Source organism: Sprattus sprattus, assembly GCF_963457725.1.
Source record: "Sprattus sprattus genome assembly, chromosome: 20".
In the NCBI taxonomy this organism is placed as follows: Eukaryota; Metazoa; Chordata; class Actinopteri; order Clupeiformes; family Clupeidae; genus Sprattus; species Sprattus sprattus.
Window position 1 is genome coordinate 18,328,481 of NC_137918.1, and position 22,895 is coordinate 18,351,375.

Here is a 22,895-nt window from a genome sequence, read left to right on the forward strand (position 1 = left end):
ATAGTATGTATGCTGATCTGAGTTATCATCACAAGCATGTAGGACTTTTCAGTGGCGAAACAGGAAGTGCAACTCACTGCAGCATCGCAGATTTCATTGTCAGGTGCGGATCAGTGTTTTCACCGCTAGGGGGCAGTTTACTATCGTAATTTAATGATACAAAGAAACATTTGCATATTGCCAGTGTAGAAATGATGGGTGATGCCAAGATGGGTCGGAGTCCATTATGAACTGTTGAATTTGTCCAAGCTAATAACGAGCCTAAACAAAAATCACCAGTTCTCTCATTTTACAACCTATGGGCTTCGCCAAGGAAGGATTTACACGGCCTAAAGATGGGTCGGAGTCCATTATGAACTGTTGAATTTGTCCAAGCTAATAACGAGCCTAAACAAAAATCACCAGTTCTCTCATTTTACAACCTATGGGCTTCGCCAAGGAAGGATTTACATGGCCTAATTATTGTTACCCATTAGCGAGCAAAACAAACATGTGCATGATTAAAACAGAATAGACAAACACTAGATGCAGTTTAGAACACCTAGTTTTGGGTAACCCAGGAAGTTGGGACATTTTGTGGGCGTGTGTTGTTAATGGTCATGTGACCTATTTAAGACTGACAGCAAGGTTAGTGTTCAAAAACCCCTTTGCCTGGTAGACGCTCCCCCTTATTGCACAGTTCACTGGTCCCCCGAAGTCCTGCGTCTGATAAAGGAATCATGGCAGGTACGTGCGAAATTTCATATGGTGTATGCTATGTTTTTTTCTAAAGCAGCTCCTCTTTTTGTCAGTTTACGACGGTGTAACTTAAATCATTTACACACCAGTGGATCCGCACAAATCAAAATGTAATGTTTTGCACCGCCTACATTTAAAGATCAGAGACAGATTTATTCGCATGGGCTGCCTAGTAAGGGGACACCGTGTGCTTTGCAGGAATAGTACGATATGTCACAGTTGTGTTGAAATTGGCGACATGCACCGGCCTACTCGTTTACTACGCACTCTATTTTACTTCGCTGTTTTATTCGTATTGGTATTCCTATGCGGCGCTTTATTTACAACAAACGTAGTGATTAAAGTGCATTTATCGGACAGGATGTCACCACTGGCAGGATTTCAAACTGAAGTTAGCCACTGCTGTGTAAGCGAGCAATCGAGCAAGCGAGCACGAGTTTCGCCGTAGGCTTGCACCGAGCACGTAGGCTCTACTGCATTTAGTAGTTTGCAGAACCTGAAACACCCCGGTCAGGTTAAACACGTTTCAGCCATATGAAATAAACAGGCATGGCTATGTCTCAGTACCTCTATGGTCGAGCTGTAATCCAGGAAGAAATTGCATGATGGCATGATCGGTACAAATGTGTCGCAAATTTGTTACAAATGTTTTTCATTCCGCAGACAAGGCATTTGTAACACTTGCCACCAACGACAATTATGCCAAAGGTGCAATGGTGCTCGGCCAGTCGTTAAGAAACCACAAAACATCAGGAAAGTTGGTCGTCCTCATTGGCCCACATGTTGCTGAGCCCACCAGGTATATTCCCAGATATCATCCTCTTTTTTAATTTTTTAAACAACTTAATTGTTGCACACTTATTTGCACTAATTCATTTTAGGTCCAGCTCAGAAAGTGAAAAGACTTTCTGAAAATCTAGTCAGGAGAGATGCTGCAGATTTAAAATAAAAAAAATCCAGTGGTGTCAGCGTGATGCTGTAGCCTGTGATGCACTATCGATCAGAATCGACACGTCTGTGGTTTTAATTGCTCCTCTCTCTCCCTGACAGAGCTGTGCTGCATAAGCTCTATGATGAGGTGGTGCTGGTGGATGTGCTGGACAGCGGGGACACGGCTAACCTGGCCCTCATGAAGAGGCCTGAGCTGGGCATCACCTTCACAAAACTGCACTGCTGGAAACTCACACAGTACTCCAAATGCGTGTTCATGGACGCAGACACACTGGTCAGTGCTGCTAGTGAAATCACATACGCTTCTTGGAGAGAGATCATTGAAAGCTTGCTTCTTTCCAGCTGTGGTTGACATACTGCCATTCCACCCAGCATACATAGCATGTACAGAACTATATGCGCTGTAGGTATGAGAAGGTGGACATGACTGTTCTTCCTATTCCCAGGTTTTGGCAAATATAGACGAGCTATTTGAGCGGGAGGAGTTGTCCGCTGCACCAGACCCTGGCTGGCCTGACTGCTTCAACTCTGGGGTGTTTGTGTTCCGTCCCTCCATGGACACCTACGGGAAACTCCTGGCGCACTGTGAGGAGAAAGGCAGCTTTGATGGTAGGTACCTGAAAGTAGAATAACGTGGAATTCACTAAAAGTTCAAATTAAAGCCAAAGATGTAGTTGCCAAGTCATGTTTTATTCAGACACACTCCATGCCTGTCTTGATATAAGTTTTCCAGCAGTACCTGACACTTATGCGCCCAAGTTGACCGCAACAAGAATTATGAACATATGGCATGTTAGTTTCTCCCGATTAACGTGTTTTGAGGTCCCGGGTGGATCATTTGTGGCAGTTGCAACAGTAGTCGACTCCCTAAAAGAATATTCCTTTCACATTCTTTTCAATCTGAGGTTAGATAATCCTTCAGAAATTTCAGAAAGGTTGGGAATGCACATAACGGAGAGTTTGTGGTTGCATATTTGCCATAAGTAGAGTTTTGCTTTAAATATGTGGTTCTCTCCCTGACGTGGGCTCTACAGAGGAACATTTCTTCGTTCCAGCTAAAACGAGCTCGCTGCTTGGAATAAATAATGCCTGTTAGTGTCTGTGTTCTGGCTTAAAAAATCGACAGTAATACTTTTGCCACCATTACGAGGGTGTTCCTCAGCCGTTCTGGTGAGCAAACACAAGAAGCTCTGTGTTTCGGGTGTAGTTATTTTAGTGGGGCTCTGTGGTGTAGACTATAACCCTAAGCTCGACCGGGGTGGTTTTAACTGGCTGTCCCACACGCATCTCTGTGTACTGCTGCTTTCTGAAGTGTTCAGGTGAATCAAACTTAGCAGTAATTAGATGTGTTAGCATGGTTATGATTGGATGTCATAATGACTTCATACTAGCAGGACTAGTTAAAAGTTTAGTTAAAAGGTTAGCGAGTGCAAATACAGCACTGGCCAGTTATCGTAACGGCATTTTTACAACAAAGATTTTGCCCAGGGGCCTCAAGGTGTTTGCGTTATCTGCTGGGGCAGGTTAACACTCAAACTGACATTTGCTCTATAGACCCTTCACAATGCTGCAGACTATTTCACAGATCATCTACATATTTATATGTTACGTTTTATATGTGCATTTTCATATGGTGTTTTGTTTTAACCATTATACCACTTACTTTATTTCACTTTGGTAAAGACTAGATAGGTGGATAGCCAGTGGTCAGTCGAGTTATGCTGTTTTTTCATTGGTCTTGTCAAAACTGCCCAGACTCGTTGAAGAGGCAGTGTGAACACCCAGACTCTACGGCTCCACGTGGGTGCCGGCAGGCAGGCGTGTCTCTGTCGCAACGTCCCACATACTGCACTTCTCTTGTCTAAAGTTTAAAGGGACACTGTTGCCAAATCAGTCTTATCTATTTGTGTGTCAATGTATAGATGGCTTGGGGGTGGGGCGATGTTTTTGATAGATTTAGCATTTAGTGTGGGCGGTTTATATCTGAGCAACTGGAGCCATGTTTGTGAAGTCAAACTTGATGACACACATACACTACCATCAGTCAGCAGGTATATGTATATAAAGGTTACAGTGGAAGTGTTTATGTGGCCTCTACACACCGCTGCTCTGCCATGGTGCTAGCTGAAGTCATGAACAGGGGCTGGGTTGGTGCTGAAATACTTCCCTTATGATGACTCCTTTGTGGTTTACAGTATTGCAGGGTTGTAATCCAGTAAAAGCAACCAGGGATTACGCAAATCAACCTCCTGTGTAACTGACATGAATGTTGGAATGTGTCTAGTCTGACTATATGGATTAATTAACCTTTTCCCTTTCTTTTTTATCTCAAAGCTTGCATGTGTAACTTTGTTGATTAAGCAGTCCTTACAGGATAAAGAGGATTGTGCTTAAACTGATTAGTTCACTGATAATCTAATTATAAGACTTTTATCTGACTCCTCTTTGATCATCTCAGGTAGCCAATAGATGTGAAGAACAAAGGTTGACACCTCTCAGAAATATTTAAGCAAAATTGATTGACTTTAAACATTTGCTAATGCTATTCTCAAATGTTTCTGGACAAGAATGAGACACCAACATGAGCCTTTACATTGTCTCCCTCTTCACAGGTGGGGATCAAGGAGTACTCAACAGCTACTACAGTGGCTGGCCAACAGAAGATATATCCAAGCACCTTCCCTTCATCTACAACCTCAGCAGCATTGCCATTTATTCCTATCTCCCGGCATTCAAACAGTAAGTGTCAGGACATCACATACACCACAGTTTATGATCTTGGCATCTTCTTCAGATATGACATCTCTGATCATCTTTCTCAGTTTGATGTACTTTTAAGTTCTGCGAGTCTCAGATGTCTTGCCAGGGGGGGCCTTGTTTCACAGCAGCCTGTCCTTTTTGAATGTAGAATTTACGCAGGTAGCTCACCCCATTAAGTTCAGCCACATTACCTGTAAATTGACTTGTAGGATTACAAACTCTTATCTGGCCATATCCTTCGGCGTGAGCGTGATGCATGACTCATGTTGGGTCTTGGTGGTGTCGGGGTTGCTTTCATGGTTCATGGGTGAATCAGGTTAAGGTCACATGGAGACATGTTCACACAGCGACGTTCTGTAACTGGAGATGAGGGGGGTGGTGAAAATCCCCTCTGTTCCTGCCCTTCTACCTCAACATCCACTCCTCAGATACCAGGCTCCTAAAATAGCAGGGTTTATTTTAAGACTGTTATGGTTGATCTAAAGGTCCTTTTGAACAGAGCAGGCCAGCGGTTGTAATTTCTACCAATGGTGAAACTAAAGCTAGGTCCCTTGTCAATGAGGCACTGTAGTACAGTGTTGATCACTGTGATGATTAGTCATAGCATAACATTGGCACACAGGGTGTGCCAGGTCTGACTACTATAATATCATCATATCACTTTTGTTCTTTCTCATAAATTATATGTCAGCACATAACCGCGTACATACAATATATATACCCTATGTAACAACAGTGAACTACAACCAGCTGTTTTCCCTACCCCCCTTACCCCCCCCCCCCCCCTTTCTAGGTATGGGCATGAAGCCAAAGTAGTTCACTTCCTTGGCAAAGTAAAACCATGGAACTACTCCTATGACGCCAAGAATCAATCTGTTAAGGGACACTCCCAGGACCCTTCTACCCTGCACCCCAACTACCTGTTGCAGTGGTGGCAGCTGTTTTCCACGTCAGTGTTGGCCATGATGAAGGAGGAGTATGGCAGCCAGCCCTTCAACTCTGGATGTGAAGCAGGGGTGAGTAAGCACCAGGACCGCTTGTTTCTAACAAGAGCCATCTGTCCACAGTGTTAATCACAAAAGCATTTTAACCCACAAAACATGAATGTAATCCTTTAAATGCATTTTTGGAAGAAGGTTGTATTTGAGAGTGCTTTTTAAAACTGAGACATTCCAGGTAACAACAGTGTAAAATAAGTTGTTTTATAGGAATTTAAAACCGTGTACACTATGAATGTGATCGGTCTGTTACAGTCACTCACAAAATGATGCATAAAGGCAATGCTGCAAATGTCACCTTTGGTTGTACAGAAGCTTTGCCATACTCTTTGTGTTACCAGATGAAAGCATACATACCAAAGGGTTAATATAAGTAGACATCTAAATCTTTTGAGCAAGGCTTTTGACCACACAAGTTGAGAGCTTGACTGTCATAGTAGATGTTTCGTCAGAGTGGATTTGGCTCAATGTCATTGTTTCCTGTTGCAGGAGGAAGCCGGTGAAGTGACCTCAAAGGCACACGTGTCCCAGTCTCCCCCTCCCCCTCAGATATCCTCTCAAGAACGCAAACAGAAGTGGGAACAAGGCCAAGCAGACTACATGGGCATGGACTCCTTTGAAAGCATCGAGAGAAAGCTCGACTCCTTCCTGAAGTAGAGGATGCGGATGGACTCGGTTGTCAACGGATTCCATCTTAAAGCATGGCACGATGGAGGATTCCACCAGCCTGGGGGCGGAAGAGCTCAAGTTCCAGTATTAGAAATGTGTGAGCTTCATGCCTCCTATCTCCCTGTTTGATGTTTTTTTTAACTTTAAGTAGACACCACAACCTAATAAATATGGACTAAAACCTTCCTGCCATGTTCATATTGGCTCTACACGACTATGCAGGTCTCGTCAACCAACTGATTAGACTTAATCCCAAACCTCACCTCTCACACTGTGATGTACAATTGAATCCAGCATCAGCTAACCTTTAACCCATGAATGTCAGAGAAATGTTACTTCTGTTCTAACACCCACAGCAGGGCCTTGTGAATTGACACTCCACAACTAGTTATTTGCGTTAGCATTTTTCACTCCAGGGGTCTAAGAGCATATTTTGACACATTAAGTACTTATGTCTTCATAATGTAGCCATTTTTTACACGGTGTGCACGATTAAAACCCACTGGCTCTCAGAAGAGGTCATAGACTGACAAAACCTAGATTATTTTTTTTTCTTTCCCCCTAATAGGTGATGTCAGACTTTTTCCACGTTTTGCAGCTGCCTTAACTTCGTACGGTTTACAAGGGAGCCACTGTGCTGCTCCTGCCACCTCAATACCCTCAAGTTGTCCTTAACGCCACGCAGTCACCTTTTAGTCCTTACCACCACACACTCACCTCCTAAGCCTTAACCCACCTCACACACCCCTCCACCACACCGTCCAGTGTACAGGTTAAGGCAGTGTGTTCTCTGTCTGTCACCGTTCAGTCCTTGGTTGTCTTTTCTGTAACTATTTTGTGTTAATGACTGTTCAGTTATGTAACCCATGTCCTGTAACTAAGCCCTGCAATCTGCAAGTTCTGAAATAAAAGACAAGCAATGACTGAGCCGCTTGTAGTGTATCACCCTTGTGCTTTATTCTGGGTATGAAAAAGGGCCTGTTTTTGTATTTGAACTAAAACATTTCTGTAGCAAACTGGCCAAAATGATATCAGTATGAAAGTTTCAAAAATATGACAGGGGTCAAACAGAACATAAAAATGTACAACATGGAAAATGCCTTTTCCTATTTATTCTGGGTATGAAAAGGGCCTGTTTTTGCATTTTAACTCAAACATTTCTGTAGCAAACTGGCCAAAATGATATCAGTATGAATACAAAAATGAATTTCAAAAATATAACGGGTCAAACTGAACATAAAAATAACAACGTGGAAATATTTGATGCTGTTCATGTCCTTTTCACATCAGTGCTCCAGACACAAAAATCACAACTCCATCAGGGCCCTGATTTCCTCTATGCGTGACTGCCTCTTCTCCGGGCCGGTTCTGGGTCCAAACGCCTTCTCCACCAGGTCCTGCTTCTTCTTCTGGATCTTCACCATGTTCTCCTCCACAGAGTCCTTCACAATGAACTTCAGAAAAAAAGAAAAAGACAGTAATACTAATTCAGAAAGGGACACTTAAACCAAAAATAAAGCCACAACTCCGATGTTTTGAAATCTAAACTTGCTTTGTGAAAAACCAGTGTTGATGTAAATGTAGTAAAAACTAAAGGTCGTTGATCCTGGTATGAAATGGAAACATCATGGGCCCTCCAACTGGAGACAAATGACGGGTGTTAAATGACAACACATAGTTTTGACATTGTGTGCCTGTATATCACCTTGGTGATGACCACATCCCTCTTCTGGCCAAGCCGGTGACACCTGTCAACACACTGGTCCTCTGCTGCCGGGTTCCATGCCTGGAACAGGGGAGAGAGAGAGAGAGAGAGAGAGAGAGGGACAAAGACACACACACACACACACACACACACACACAGCTCAGCACAGGACTGCTGGGGTTTGATGACTAGCAGTGTTTACAGTGTAGGGGAGCCAGTAACCCTGAGAAATGTCAATTCCAAGAAATCCAAACATTCCCTGTCAAGTAAATAATAATCTGCTAGGAACATCAACAACTTAAAGCAACACTTGCCATGTTTTTTTTTTTTTTTTTTTTTTTAATGAGCCACTACTTTTGGCATCATAATTTTGATGGAATATGGTCATGTGAAGAACTGATAAACACAGCTGTTAGCTCTATGTACTTCTGTGGTTCAGGTCGGAACTACCTGCAAATATATAGGAAAAGCCTTCACAGCATGACACTGCTGACAATATTGTCAAAAGACGCCAGTTGAAATGTTAACAAGCTTTTATGAGTGCCAGCTGGACGGTTGGTGGTGTCTGCAAGGTTTCTGCATGATTCTCGCTAGTTTTAGTCCAGTACTCTATAATGCTTCTTTAAAATGACATTGACGATGGAATGTGTGATGAGATCCTATATCGCCACCTTATGGTGAAGAGGAGAACTACTTCAGAATAGGACTAAGACTTCTGACTCCTTTTAAAACGGGACAAGGAGAAAAAAAAAAATGTACTTACAAATGTACCATATTTTTAAATTACACGCTATTGTAGAACAGACTAAAGGGTTTTAAAACAGGGCTGTATTACCATCTTGATAAAGAATTAAGCTGTTGCCTCTAGGAAAGAGGTAAGGCCCAAAAGCATTTTGGTTTTCCTCATAAAGAAACATTTTCTCATTCCACACTCACCGGATCCATTAAGAAGACGTGAGAGGCAGCGGTCAGGTTGAGGCCCACGCCCCCAGCCTTGAGTGACAGCAGCATGATCAAGGGGCTGCCTGGAGAGGAATCCTGGAACTCCTGGATGGCCTTGGCTCGTCTCTTCTGGTTCATGGAGCCATCCAGCCGTGTGAAGGTAAACCCGTGCTCCCTGTAGCAGAGGGGTCAGAGGTCAACATAACCAGGGACACTATCCCTCCTTTCATGACAGGGGAGATCATAGTCCTGCACGCGAGCACGCACACACGCACACACACACACACACACACACACTCTTTCTCTCTCACAAATACACACACACTCTCACTCACACACACACACACACACACACACACACACACACACACACACACACACACACACACACACACACACACACACACACACACACACACACACACACACACACACACACACACACGCACACACGCACACACGCACACACTCATCATCTGAAGCAAAGAAATTGCTACAAATCCCACTGCACCTCAGAGGCACCTCCAGCAGGGTGAGAAACCTGGTGAACTGGGACACCACCAGACTCTTGATGCTGCCATCTTCACGGCGCAGGTCCAACAGACTGCTCATCAGGGCCGTCACCTGCAGCGGGGGACATCCAACCACAGCTGGTCTTTACAACCGGGGCACATGACTAAGAGATGTCACTACTGTCAGCAGAGGCAGATTTACGACAGACATAGCATTGACACTGCAGCCTAACCTTTGAGCTGGACCGCCACTTGTCTTTACTATCGGCCGAGAAAGAGTCCTCCTCATCTCCTGGGTACTCCACCAGCTCCCGGGTCTTGATCTCGGCCCGGCATAGTGGACACTTGGCATGCTCCTGTGACGCGGAGGAAACCAGAGGTGTAACTCCCCAGACTCGCTAAGCCTCACCCCAAGAGGAGCAAGGCATTTAGTGGCAGGTCAGGAGGGGTCAAAGTTCCCTGATTTTAAGGAAAATACATAATGCTGGTTCCTGGGTTCAAGAAAAAGGGCGTTCTCGTTATTTAATTGATTCACAAATACTGGCGCTTACTTTTGTGCAAAGTGTCATACCGGAACACTTGGTGCACACATCACAAAGAAGGCCCATCACGGCTGAATCAGTGTGTGTGTGTGTGTGCAGGGTTTTTCCTGCATAGAGAAAATTTCGGCGCGCGCCTAAGCCGTTTTCCCGTGCGCCTATGAAAAATCCCGAGCGCCTAAAAAAAAAAAAAAAACTGTCATCCAATTCAGATTAACGGTGTTTTGAGCCCTCACGTTGAATTCAAGACAGCAGCAGCAGATCCCGCCTCCCACCCCCTCAGCCAATCATTGAACAGAGGCTTCTCCAAGTTGCCAGTTTAGAGAAGATGTTAGTTAAAAATGTTGTCCGACCTATTAGCACCATAGACATCCTATTAGCACCCACGACCTATAAACACCTACGCGCTGGTACACGTTACTTAATATAGACTTCGGTGTCAATCAGGATAACGGATTTTAAACAATATACGCTCCAGCCCAAAAGGGGTATTTAAATTGTATGTGTGCAAAACATTACAGTTGTAGAACGTTATTAAGTGTACTAGACAGCCATTTATTTCTGTGTGTACAAACTGTCATGGAACGAACTGAGCGAATTCGATTTCGCAACGAGAACTTGTGAGGGTCATACAGTTTTCAACCGACACCGATACCTCTATCCCTCTTTAAATTGAGGTTTACCCGCTTATCACAGGGACGACAGCTGACGACCGAGTGAGGAGATGTTCACGAGAGATTACGGATTTTGATAGAGATCATACTTGGTCATATCGGTAATGTTTGGCTAATCTCTTGACACGTACCACAGGTAGGCCTAAATCACGATTGGATCTTGATACACAATACCTCGTGTATCAGCTAATTTTGCGTGTTGGTCTACTACACAACGGGATAAAACCGAAAACATGTTTCAGTTGAAATCCAAACAAGTTACTTGACGCAATCTAGACACCCACCGCTACTGAAATATTTAAAATTGATTGATTAAAGATTTTTCTATCTATCAAGGTTTATAACTGTTTGTCAGCTTGGGTGTTAATAGTGTTTACTTTAACATTAATAAGTGGTGTTAACATAACGTCACTTATTGTATGGCATAGATATTATTCTAAAACACCTTCACTAGTTGTTTTAAGCAGATTTGTAAGCATATCATCACGTATGCAATGCATGTCAGCGAATATGTTCTGAATAGTAGCCTATGTTTCAAGTAGGCTACAGCCAAGCCCTCGTTCTGTTTTCATCAATAGTAATCGAGTTGATAAGTCTGATCTATACGCAACTGTGAGGTGCGCGAATGGACAGAGCGGCCAGCTGCCAATCACTTAATTACTCAACCTGCATATGCAACCTGACTTCATCAGTCGGCGGTTTCAATATTAATGGCGCTCCATTTCTGACCACTGGTTAGTCCTAGATTCTATTGATATAGATTTCAGTAGTTTGCATATATATATATATATGAGGTAAACCTTGATAATCTTTGAACCATACATGATAGCACCATGGGGCTTGGATTATTGTCAATGTATTAGCCTATTGTCGATTTTGATTTAAAGTGGAAGCAAAATGATAACCTCAAGCATATCCTCCATTATTTATGAAATGTAAGAAAAGGGGAAAAAAAAGACTTTGCTGTCTGCTAATACGGTGATAGATAAGACAGACTGTGCGCGCGCAGCGCGCAATTTTTTTTGGGGTGCACCGAAGAGCCATTTTGACCCAGGAAAAACCCTGTGTGTGTGTACACACTTTGTTAAAGGGAGATGAACCCACATCTCAGATTGATGACAAAGTGCTCACCTGCTCAGAGCGGATGACCTCGCAGATGCAGGGTCGGCAGAAGACGTGGGCGCAGTAGGTAATGACGGGTTGCCGTAGCGACTCCAGGCAGATGGCGCACTCTTCGTCTGAGCCACAGCCCAACACCAGCCTGGATTACACAGCAAACCGCTGATTAAACGTCACCGCTGTACCACACAGGGTCAGGGGTCAGCAAACTCAAAACGCGGTAACCGCAGATTCCCCGCAGCGTAGGGGAACGCGTAGGAACGTGTTAGAAGCAGCGGGAACAGTATGAACGTGTGAGGTGTACTAGCGGCGGGGGGAGGGGGTCGCACCTGATCTTGCTGACGAGGCGCTCACGTAGTTCACTGGGCGTGGATGGCTCGCCTGCCACAGACACAGACAGACACACAAACACGTCTTTAATGTCGACCTCAGGGTGACATCAGCGGCCGGTGATTACAGCCCGCAGAACACAGGCGCACGGCCAGCAGACGGCAACGCAAGCCGGTGTGAAATTAAATTTGCTACGTGTAATTAGATTTGGTGATGCTTGAAGGTTATGACGAGATTAGATACACCAGAAGGTGAAGTGAACACTGAAGTATTCATTTACACATGCACCTGTGCATGGATCTTTCTGGAAGTATATTACGCAGCAAAAAATATTTCAAAAATTCATTTTATGCATTCTCAGCCCTAACAGAGATCTTGGGATGTCCAAAACTTGAATGACAGCACGACGGTGGCCTTATTATCCTCACCTGCTCCGGCGTAAGACCTCAGCAGCCCAGGATGACAACAGAGCTGCCGCAGTCGGACCAGAATGGCCAACACATCTGCATAGTTAGTCAGGACGGTTCCTTGTTTGACATACCTGCAAGATGGGGTGGATGTGGTCTCAAAACAAACCCAACATAAAATGAAAACAAATCTACTCGTCAGTATCCCCGAGGTCTCATATGCTTAGGTCCTTAAAAAAATACCGTGCGATAACGTTCCTGCCCTCCATCTTGGCGAGGTCGTACTCCTGCCTCTCCTCCTCGGACAGGGTCACGTGCTGGACGAACACCGTCTTCTCCGGCAGCTCGACCACTTGCCTGCCCCCCGCTTTGCTGGTTTTGGTGCGCCGCAAGGTGATCCCCTTAACCAGCGCCTGCAGGTTCCTAATCATGACAGACATGGCGTTTACTGAATGTCTGCTCTTTCCTGGAAATGAAACTATAATGTGTCAGCGTGTTTGGTTCCTGGGCGGACTCGGAGTACGTACTGCAGCCCCTCACTGTCCCCTTGTGTGACGGGCCTCTGGATGACACGGTTCCACCACTCCTTCACATCGAACGGCTTCAGCCTCAGGAAGGACAGTAGCATCCACAGGTCTTTCAGGGAGTTCTGGATGGGGGTGCCTGTCAGTCACACACACACACACACACACACACAGAAACAGAGAGCCGGTTATGCTCACAGATCTTTAAACCACACCATATTCCGTCTTACTATTTATTTCTCCATGATTAGCTGTACCACACAGTCTTTCTCTCTCTCTGAGACACACAGACACACACACAGACACACACACACAGACACACACACACACACACACACACACAGTCTGCCTCTCTCACCTGACAGGATCCATCTCCTCTCTGACGTAAGGTCCAGTACAGCCTTGCTCTGGAGAGCGTTGGGGTTTCTAATGATGTGACCCTCGTCCAGCACCACCCGTAACCAGCTCACCTTATGAAGAGGGCTGCTGGCCTTGTTCTGCATTAGCAAATATGACCAGGAAAGAAGTTGGATTCATGCAGTGCAGAGTTATCAAAATACTTTATCAGAATCAGAATCCTTTTAATGGCCAAGTATATTCACACACACAGGAAATTAACTTGGTGTGGTTGGTGCATAGGACATAACACATAACATAATAACAAAATAGCATAAACAAGAACAAAAGTCAAATGTTTTACAAGATAATAATAAATAACGTGGGCACATGAAGGGCAAGTTGAAGTTAATTGGAATATGTAAACCCAGAGTCATTGTGATGCAGGGGGCTTGCTTGTGAGCCCCACTGCCAACATATATATTATTCTTATTTCTACAGTTGATGACAAATGTGTAAATGTCAAACAATGGTCAAACAGTCATACCAACCAGCCAGTGGCTCTATTACAATATTACTCCTGCATTACACTCACACCAAAGTCTGAAGCCAGTACGTTATAGGTGGAGAGAACCACATCCTGTCCAGCCAGGAAGTGTGAGTCACGGCAGCGTTCAGCACCATAGTACAGGTACACATTCAGCTTCACATCCATTCGCACGTGCTGCTCAAACTGGTCCTAAAAGAAAACGGAATGGGTTAATATGGATAACATACAGCCTAAGATGGGTATTTTACCACTCTGGAGGAGTCCATTTTGTGGTAGTGAAGGTCTATCATTGACTTGATTTATTTTTTCCTTGTAAAACTCTTAGCTTATTCACCTCTACACTAGTTCTTGAGAACTGTTCATCTACCAGGCTGTGTGCCTGTGGCAACACATATTGGTTGCTTGAGGCAATAACAACAGATGCGCAGAATCGTGTGATTATTATGTCCATCACAATATAACTCTATGTTAGGGGTAAGGGGTGAATTAGGGGTGGGAATTGCCACAAAGGTGATGATACGATACTATCACAATATTTGGGCCACCATAGAATGTTATTTTCTACACTACATTTTATGATACAGTATCGCATATTCGATTTTGCGATACATTGTTATTTCTTTCTCCGATATATACAGTCGTATGCAAAAGTTTAGGCACCCCTGATAATCTTTATTACTTTCATTTATAAATTGTTGGGCGTTTGGATCAGGAACTTCTTTGTCACATAGATAATACTACATGGACACAGTGATATTTTAGAAGTGAAATAAGGTTAATTAGATAAACAGAGAATATGCCAAATGTATAATAACAGAATTAGACAGGTGCATAAATTTGGGCACCCCAACAGAAAAATCACAATAATATTTACTAGAGCCTCCTGGTGCCAAAATAACAGCCTCTAGACGCTTCTTATAGCCTCTGATGAGTGTCTGGAATCTGAATGAAGGAATTTTGGACCATTCTTCCTTACAATACAGCTCCAGCTCTGTAAGGTTTGATGGGTGCCTTGCGTGGACAGCCTGCTTCAAGACATCCCATGTATTTTCAATTATATTCAAGTCTGGGGACTGGGATGGCCATTCTAGAAAATTGTAGTTGTCCCTCTGCATAAATGGCTTAGTGGATTTGGAGCAATGTTTCGTGTTATTGTCCTGCTGGAACACCCAACTCCGCCGTAACTTCAGCTTTGTTACAGATTCTTGAACATTATTGTCAAGAATTTGCTGGTACTGAGTTGAATCCATGCGACCATCAACTTTAAATAGATTTCCAGTTCCTGTACTAGCCACACAGTCCCACAGCATGATGGACCCCCCACCTAATTTTACTGTGGGCAGCAAGTGTTTTTCTAGGAATGCTGCATTAATTTGCCTCCATGCGTAACACCTCTTATTGTGACCAAATATCTCTATCTTTGTCTCATCATTCCACAGCACTTTGTTCCAAAATGAGCCTGTATTGTTCAAATGTAGTTTGGCAAACCTCAAGCGAGCTTGTTTGTGGCGTGTGTGCAGAAAAGGCTTCTTCTGCATCACTCTCCCATACAGCTGTTTTCTGTGCAATGTGCGCTGAATGGTTGAGCAATGCACAGTGACACCATCTGCAGCAAGATGACCTTGCAGATCTTTGGAGGTGGTCTGAGGGTTATTCTTGACCATTCTGACCATTATTCGCCTTTGCCTCTTTGTTATTTTTCTTGGCCTGCCACTTCTAGCCTTAGCAAGAACTGTGCCTGTTGCCTTCCACTTCATAATTAAATTCATCGCAGTGGAAACTGATAGCTGAAACCTCCAGGATAACTTTTTGTAGGCTTCCCCTAAACAAAACTGCTGAACAATCTTTGTTTTCAGATCATTTGATAGCTGTTTTGATGCCCCCATGTTGCCACTGTTCAGAGGAGAATCAAAGAGAAGCACAACTTGCAATTGGCTACCTTAAATACCTTTTCTAATGGTTGGATGCACCTTTCTATGGAATTGAAGGCTTGACGAGCTAACCAGACTAATTCTGTGTTGCATTTTATCAGCATTGAGTAGGTACAGGTATTCAAATCAACAAAATTATGAGGGTGCCCAAACTTTTGCACAGCCTATTTTTCACATTTGATTTAATTTCACACCAATAAATACTGCTACACTAAATATCTTTGTCTGGAAAACACCCCAGCACTCAGTGATAACTACAAAATAAATATTTGACCACTGTGATCTTTTTTGGTGAAGACAGAGTAAATTATCATGCAGCCTTAGAGGGGTGCCTAAACTTTTGCATACGACTGTATTACGGTTCGTATACCGGTGTAACAGGCCAGATTACACACATGCATACTTTGGCCCAGGCCAGAGTATACACCCGGGATAAACTGTCCTAGGCCAATCTATACCCGGGGGTGTAAAATAACCTACGCCATACGATATGTTTAACATAGGGGGAACATTTGCCAAAATCTAAAGAGGTAGGGGTGTTGTCAGAACATGTTAGCGCATTGCTGGGTATAGGTCGAGTGTGGGTCGAACGGACAATACAAAATGTAATAAATTCTTTTTTGAAACTTGCATGAATCTAGTGCAGTACATTCTTAATATCATTGGTTGAATGTTGCCCGGTTCTGTATCCCTCCTACGGTAAATAAGCTAGTAACTGTCAATGATTATGTTATGGGATGTCGTTATGTGAAGTGTTGTAGTAATCTTTGATCTTTGTGGATGTTTTGATGTTGTTATTAGTGTTTAACTTTGAACATTTTTATTGTAGCGAGGACTTGCTAGTCTTAGAAGTTGAAGCTTCAGGATGTAATAATCTTTGATCTTTGTGGAAGTCTAATATTTTTTCTGTTTTTCTGGTTGAAGCAATACTAGTATATGTTTTAGAGTTTTAAGATTTAAGCCAGTTAGCTTCTCACTTAACTTACCTGACAAAGCTGAATCCCCAATAAAATGTTGAAAAATTAAGTAATTCTTGTGTATATCACTGAACACTGATATCATGGGGGTATAATCAGGCCCGAGGGGGTATGAATTGGCCTAGGCCATAATATACCCAGGGTATAATCTAGCCTAGGCCCCTTTAACCCCAGGTATAGTCCGGGTCGGGGGTATACTATGGCCTGTTACACCGGGAGTCTCTGTAGCTATCTTGAAGCGGTACATTTGTTCTCAACTCTGACTTGACGTATAAGTGACGCAAGAGAAGAATGAGGTATTGTAATGTTATTAGAGTCAATACTTGGCACTGCTGTATCGTGATAATATAGTGCCGATAGAAATATTGCGATACTACTGTACACTGTGTCGATGACTGACTATGACTTTCTCCTTTTCCAGCCAGGCTGTCTAGAGATGGTAAGCCATGCTTGAGCTTGCACACACATACCAGCCAGTTGCTGAGCACAGACAGGGGACAAAGGATCAGGGTTGCTCTGGCACTGGAGCTGCCACTGCTCTCTGAGGGCAGGCCGTCGACCCCTGCAAAAAGGGAATAAGGACGTAACTATCGAAACTTACATGTGCACAGTACAATACTATCAAAAAGGCATTTTAATATTTGCCTGAGCTCTTCTTCTTTGCTTTTTTCTTCTTGGATGTGCTTTCCGAGCCGAAGCCTCCCATTGCTGCTGCAAAGTCCAGATCATCTATCAAAACAGCTTTGCCTAGATGTGAACACATGAAAGCAGTACCCATTCAGAAATGGTTTTATTTTTGAAGACCAAATATCAGCAGGATCTTTGCTGCTGGCATACTTTTATCAGTTATGACACTTCTTCCACATCAAATGCAAAAAACAAAACAGCAGTCCTACCTTTGCTGGTGGAAGCATGTTCTTTCTTGCTCGTCTTGGCTGAAGGGGAAAGAAGAGTCAGGAAAAGACCTCAAATGCCACAATTCATGTGAAAGGACGTGGAGTGGAACTCTTACCCTTCTTCTTTGGACCACTTGTCTCCCCTACAGTTTGCTCTGCATCAACTCCTTTAACTGTGGTGGTTTCTTCATGTGGTCTTTGAAAGTAAACAATCAGAGGCTTCTGCATCGGTGACTGTTTTTCATTCACTTAGTGTTAAGTAGACGCAGTGTAAAAGCTACCAGTGTTCGGAAATGTATCACGAGTCTAGAAAAATTTAAAAGAACAATCTTAATTTTACCTTTTCGATTGCAATGCCTTTGAATTTGCCTCTGATGTTTCACTCTTCTCTAGTGGCAAGGGTTTTCCATTATGGAAATTGGAAACAATCAGTGCAATGGTGGTGAGGGTTTTTCCCTGAGATGGACATTTCAAATCCCAGAAAAAACACACGATCAGGAACACTGATTTAATCATTTTGCAATCATTATATTTTCTGGTTCATCTATTCACTGACCAGTCCCATGTCATCAGCCAGGATGCCACCACGCACTCTATCAGGCTTTTCCCTCACAGAGAAGTTGGTGAGAGCATTGAAGTACAGGCCACTCTTTTGTTCCCAGAAGGGGGGCAAATCGTTGCTGTTTTCCCGCGAGGTCATCCAGTGGAGGGCCTGCTTCTGATGGGGAAGCAGTGGAGTATGAATCGCCTGCGGAGACACAGTTCAGGTTAGACACAGTTCAGGTTAGACACAGTTCAGGTTAGACACAGCCCAGGTTAGAGACAGCCCAGGTTAGACACAGCGCAGGTTAGACACAGCCCAGGCTAGACACAGCCCAGGCTAGACACAGCCCAGGCTAGACACAGCGCAGGTTAATTCAATTAAATTAAATTACATTTTATTTATATAGCGCCATAACAATACAATTGCCTCTAGGCGCTTTACAGAGCCCAGCTCAGGTTAGACAAAGCTCAGGTCAGACACAGCTCAGGTCAGACACAGCTCAGGTCAGACACAGCCCAGGTGAGACACAGCTCAGGTTAGACACAGCTCAGGTTAGGCGTTCAGCACCCTGAGCTGGATACAGTTCATGGCAGTTGATTCTTCAAAGCGCTGTGATTTCAAATGGAAGGCCGCTCACCTCAGCAGGCTCCATCTCTCGGGTCTTGTCTTCCATCAGGTCATCAAACAGTTTGTCGAAGGCACTCTTCAGCTAGAGAGAGAGATAAAAGTGACCACAGGCACAACGATGAAAAGGCAATTCATTTTTCATCAGCAAAGGCTTGGTTACAGCTAGGTGCACATCAGCAGAACAGCCAGCTACACCAACCACACCTGACAACCAACCAGCAACCACACTCATTTCCTGAGTGTTTATTATTGTAATGTTACCTGTTCAGTCGTCAAAGGAATGGAGTTCAGTCTCTTGGAAGATGCAGGTCCTTGGGATGCCTTAACACCTACAAATAAAAACGACCTCACAATAAAAAAAAAGATTGTTTAGAAAATGTTTCTTTTAAATACATTACATTATTTTAAACATACCTGATCCAGGGCCAAGCTTGTAACTATGGCGACTAAGTAGATTTAAGACAGTCTTCTGGTTCTCCTCTTTGCCCCAGAAGGAGAGTATCACTGGCATTGAAAACTTATTTGTTTCTCCATAGGGTACTACCCTAAGAAAAAGAAAAATATGTTTGAAATTTTAGCAGACAAGGAGTTGGAATTGTCCTCATCATTCAGAACAATTATAAGTGCCCCAATTGAACTTAAACCTACCCTTCAATCTTAGCCAGGTTGCCATCAATGATGGGGGCCATTGCAGCTGCAAGCTCTTTTTTCATATGTCCCACCTGGCTTCCATACACATTCGCCACCATTACTGCATTTCGGTCATATGGATTTTGAGGCTCTCTCACCAAAGACACCATCTCTCCTTTGTTGACCTGGGTTGGAAAACACATTTCACTGTCACTGCAAGTCACTGGCAAAGCTGCATTTTGCAACTTTAAACCACAGTACTAGAAGATATTTTTGAGGCATTTCTAACGTATTGTTTTTACCTTCCTCCTTGAGATGAAAAAATTAAATGTTGATACAGCTGACAGCTTCAGATTTGATTAAGTCTTATTTTGTCTTTTAATAACTTTATAGCAATCTAAGAATAAGATATAAATAGATTTTTAAGAGGTGAAAGTCAAGACAAGGTAAACTGTCTTTTCTATTGTGTCCTCAGAGGAATATTTGCCACAATATCCTCAACCTATGGGCACAACATATAATCCTACCATCATAAAACAGAACAGTCTTATGATCTTTATGGATGTGGATCTGAATGGATGTGAATTACATCCATCCATTCAAAACTGGTTGTAAAATATATTTCTGCACTCAAGGGTAGTCTGTCCTTTAGACCTAAAATGCTGTCTTCAACTATACCATCACTTCACCTTAAGAGTTGACCGGAGCATACCTGTGTAGTTGGACTTACCACCCCTGTGTAATATCGCAGACCCACCACGGTGCCTTGAATATTCCCGAAGAGGACATTTGCTTCGTTTTCCAGGTCTTGGCTTGCTGATACATCTTCTGATGAATTCCGTATTGCCTGGGACAGCGTTATAGTCTCCGTGTGGTCAACATTCAGGAAATCTATAAAGGTTAATCCTTGTCCTCCAAATCGTCTGACATTAGACTGCATGTTGCTACTGGCTCTGCATAAAGAACAACAACAAGTCTTCACATACAGTCTGAAACTGAGAGAACTAGCTAGCATGCAAGGTTGAGATGACAGCACATTGACACCATGAGATTACTATTAATTGGTTTTATCTCGATTTCTCCACCAACATAGAAGCATTTAGAAGAATTGGCAGGGCAATGAATTACCATCTCTACGAACGTTTAACCAGACAAATACAACAATTTCCAAATAAAAAAAGGTCCCAATTTTTGGATCAACTATAAAGGCCAACGAATGATAAAGATAAATCTGCTATACCCGAAAAAGTAGCACTAGTAGTAGGCTAGTACTGATGGTGGCAACCTCTTGCTAACCAGCTGCTTACCTTGTTTTAATCTGCTGAAACAGCGTCAGAGATGCAGAGATATTTTTAGCACACCTACGAACACCAGTTATGTTAATGTCGACGTAATGAAGCTTACAAGAAAAGTTATAGAAATTCTCTGGTACCAACTCTTGTCATTAAGCATGATATGTTTGCTTTGTTTTGACTATGGAACACATGATTACCCGCCTTCCGCTTTGAGTAGCCAATCAGAAGATGACTTTACTACCCCTTGGTTGCCAGATTTGCACTTGCTCAGTCATATCCGAACGTGCATACCAGCAGAGAATCAACATTACGTCGTTTGTCGCTCTACAGTCACGTTACTAAAACCGGCGTTACTGGTTTGCTTTTTATCCGCGTTTTTAGATAGCTAATATCTACATTATTGGGTATGGAAGCATTCTACTATGGAGATTACATGAGCCCCCTATATCTGGGTATGCTTCGAAGCTCTCACCCACTACCCAAAGAACGATAAAGGCTACTAGCCTATCTGTTAGCTGTGCTTTACTATTTGAAGAAGTTTGCTCAGACTCGTTTGGACCACAGGATGGCTGCTTAGTTAAGGAACTTTTAGCACATGGGATATATTAGGCTATATCTATGGATGGTATATAAACTAAATGAGGGGTGTTGTTGAAAGTATATCAGCATGCCCTCCGTTTAAAATTGACGAGATGCGTATGTTTCATAGCTGACTAGTGATTGTATCTGTATTAGGAATAGCATTATCATTTGTATCAGTTTTCCTTATCTGCCTAAGCCGAAACAGAGGCAGCCCAGGACAGGAACGGGCAGAAGGACGGGTACATGTAAAGACCACCCGCTTTATCATGACCCAGAAGACACTGTACCCAGAAATATTTTGTAATACAAGAAAAGATGAAGAGAGAAAATAGTTTGAACAGAATAGTCCAGAAAACTGTTCTCCAGACATAAAGCTCATAAACCAACATAAACAAACGTCTGAGTAACATATTGTGATTAGCTGGGTCTACCTAGCATGGTCGATGCAAACGATTAGAGGGGTGTTTGTCATGAAATATTACATTGTCTCGAAAACTTGGTTTAGTTTGCAGGGCTCACAAGTTTTGAAGAAGGGCAAGGGTGACATATCTCTTTCCCCCCCCTAACAATACAAATACATTACTGAGCAGTATTCTGTCATGTCATGAATGAATGTCTTATACTGTATGCCATAGTCATAGAATTGGAACATTGTAGTCAACCTTACGCATTTAAATGTACCTTGACCTCTTGCACACTCATCTCTGCAGTCACTGGCAAGTAAAAGTTTTTGACTGTACTGGTTGACTTCAGTGCCTGCTGTTTGGCCTGATGCCCCTTACTGCCTATGTGCCTTGTCACATCCTGCACACCTTGATGGGCACAGGAGTTCTCTTGGCGGCAGATAGAGCACCAGTAATATGAGCTTGTGCTTCATACAGTAATAAAAGGACATTTAGAGGTCCATTCACTATTAAAAGAAGTCTTGTAGGTGGCTGCTCCAGGGACTTTTCTCCCTTTTGTTCTAGCCGTCTCTTCCTCTTCCACCATCTCCTCCTCTAGTGTGTGTAGGCTACTACCTTCTCTGGGCCTAATTTGGCCTTTTTAGGGGGCTTTCCTCTTTGGAGGAAGGACAGGATGCTCATTTGTTTTTTAGCTGACATCTTTGAAAGACAGGTGCAATGATGAATGCATCCATGGCCAGGATATTTATAACATGCTAGTATGCCTAATGAGCTCGCGAGACACAACTTCACAAAGCCTGAAGAAGCCTCGGAAATCTGAATAGAATGTTCCAGCAAACACATTTACAAAAAAGAATGCCCATAACATCATTAAATATTAAGAGCTTCCTAATATTCATTCGAAATATATATATATATATATATATATATATATATATATATAAATATTTTGAATAGGCCTACTCGAATTTATTATAGCCTATTAACGAAGTTCGGAGTCAAAGCTATAGTGAAAAGCCAGGTTGTAGCCTATATGTGGCTACAAAACACTAATTAAAAACGTATGCTAATTATCTAGGAAATATTCTCTAACTGCAGTCAAGTTGTCATTGCTTGTGTCAAACCATTGTGAATTTGTTGTAACATTAAAACAGTAGACGACTTACTCTTTGTAAAAGACTGATGCTACTGTGGTTTCCTCAGGTGAACGAAAGATCAATCGCGCGCAATTCCAGGATGCTTTATTTTCATTGGT

At 43.0% G+C, this 22,895-nt stretch overlaps 2 protein-coding genes across 4 annotated transcripts; one reads left to right on the forward strand and one right to left on the reverse strand.

Annotated features, from left to right (window-relative positions):
* Positions 1–616: 616 nt before the first annotated feature.
* Positions 617–7,044, forward strand: gyg1a (glycogenin 1a). Of its 3 annotated transcripts, none has more exons than XM_080859419.1 (7): positions 617–726; positions 1,402–1,537; positions 1,789–1,963; positions 2,136–2,298; positions 4,302–4,428; positions 5,243–5,465; positions 5,937–7,044. In XM_080859419.1, exons 1-7 carry the CDS (start codon positions 720–722, stop codon positions 6,102–6,104), a joined length of 999 nt encoding a protein of 332 aa, XP_080715545.1. In that variant the 5' UTR covers positions 617–719; the 3' UTR covers positions 6,105–7,044. The 3 variants fall into 3 exon arrangements, with proteins under 3 accessions (XP_080715545.1, XP_080715547.1, XP_080715546.1); XM_080859421.1 differs by having other exon boundaries at positions 703–722; XM_080859420.1 differs by lacking the exon at positions 617–726 and adding an exon at positions 990–1,144.
* hltf (helicase-like transcription factor) lies at positions 6,658–21,938 on the reverse strand (the record flags this gene model as incomplete). The annotated part of the gene is made up of 25 exons (XM_080859216.1): positions 6,658–7,570; positions 7,822–7,902; positions 8,758–8,938; positions 9,275–9,387; positions 9,509–9,631; positions 11,620–11,749; positions 11,937–11,988; positions 12,366–12,478; positions 12,588–12,767; positions 12,872–13,007; positions 13,227–13,365; positions 13,800–13,943; positions 17,133–17,224; positions 17,308–17,409; positions 17,559–17,597; positions 17,675–17,754; positions 17,899–18,014; positions 18,115–18,306; positions 18,740–18,811; positions 18,991–19,058; positions 19,144–19,274; positions 19,378–19,544; positions 20,090–20,312; positions 20,667–20,680; positions 21,918–21,938. The coding sequence occupies 25 exons, from the start codon at positions 21,936–21,938 to the stop codon at positions 7,424–7,426; spliced, it is 2,856 nt and encodes a 951-aa protein (XP_080715342.1). The 3' UTR covers positions 6,658–7,423.
* Between the last annotated feature and the right edge of the window lie 957 nt (positions 21,939–22,895).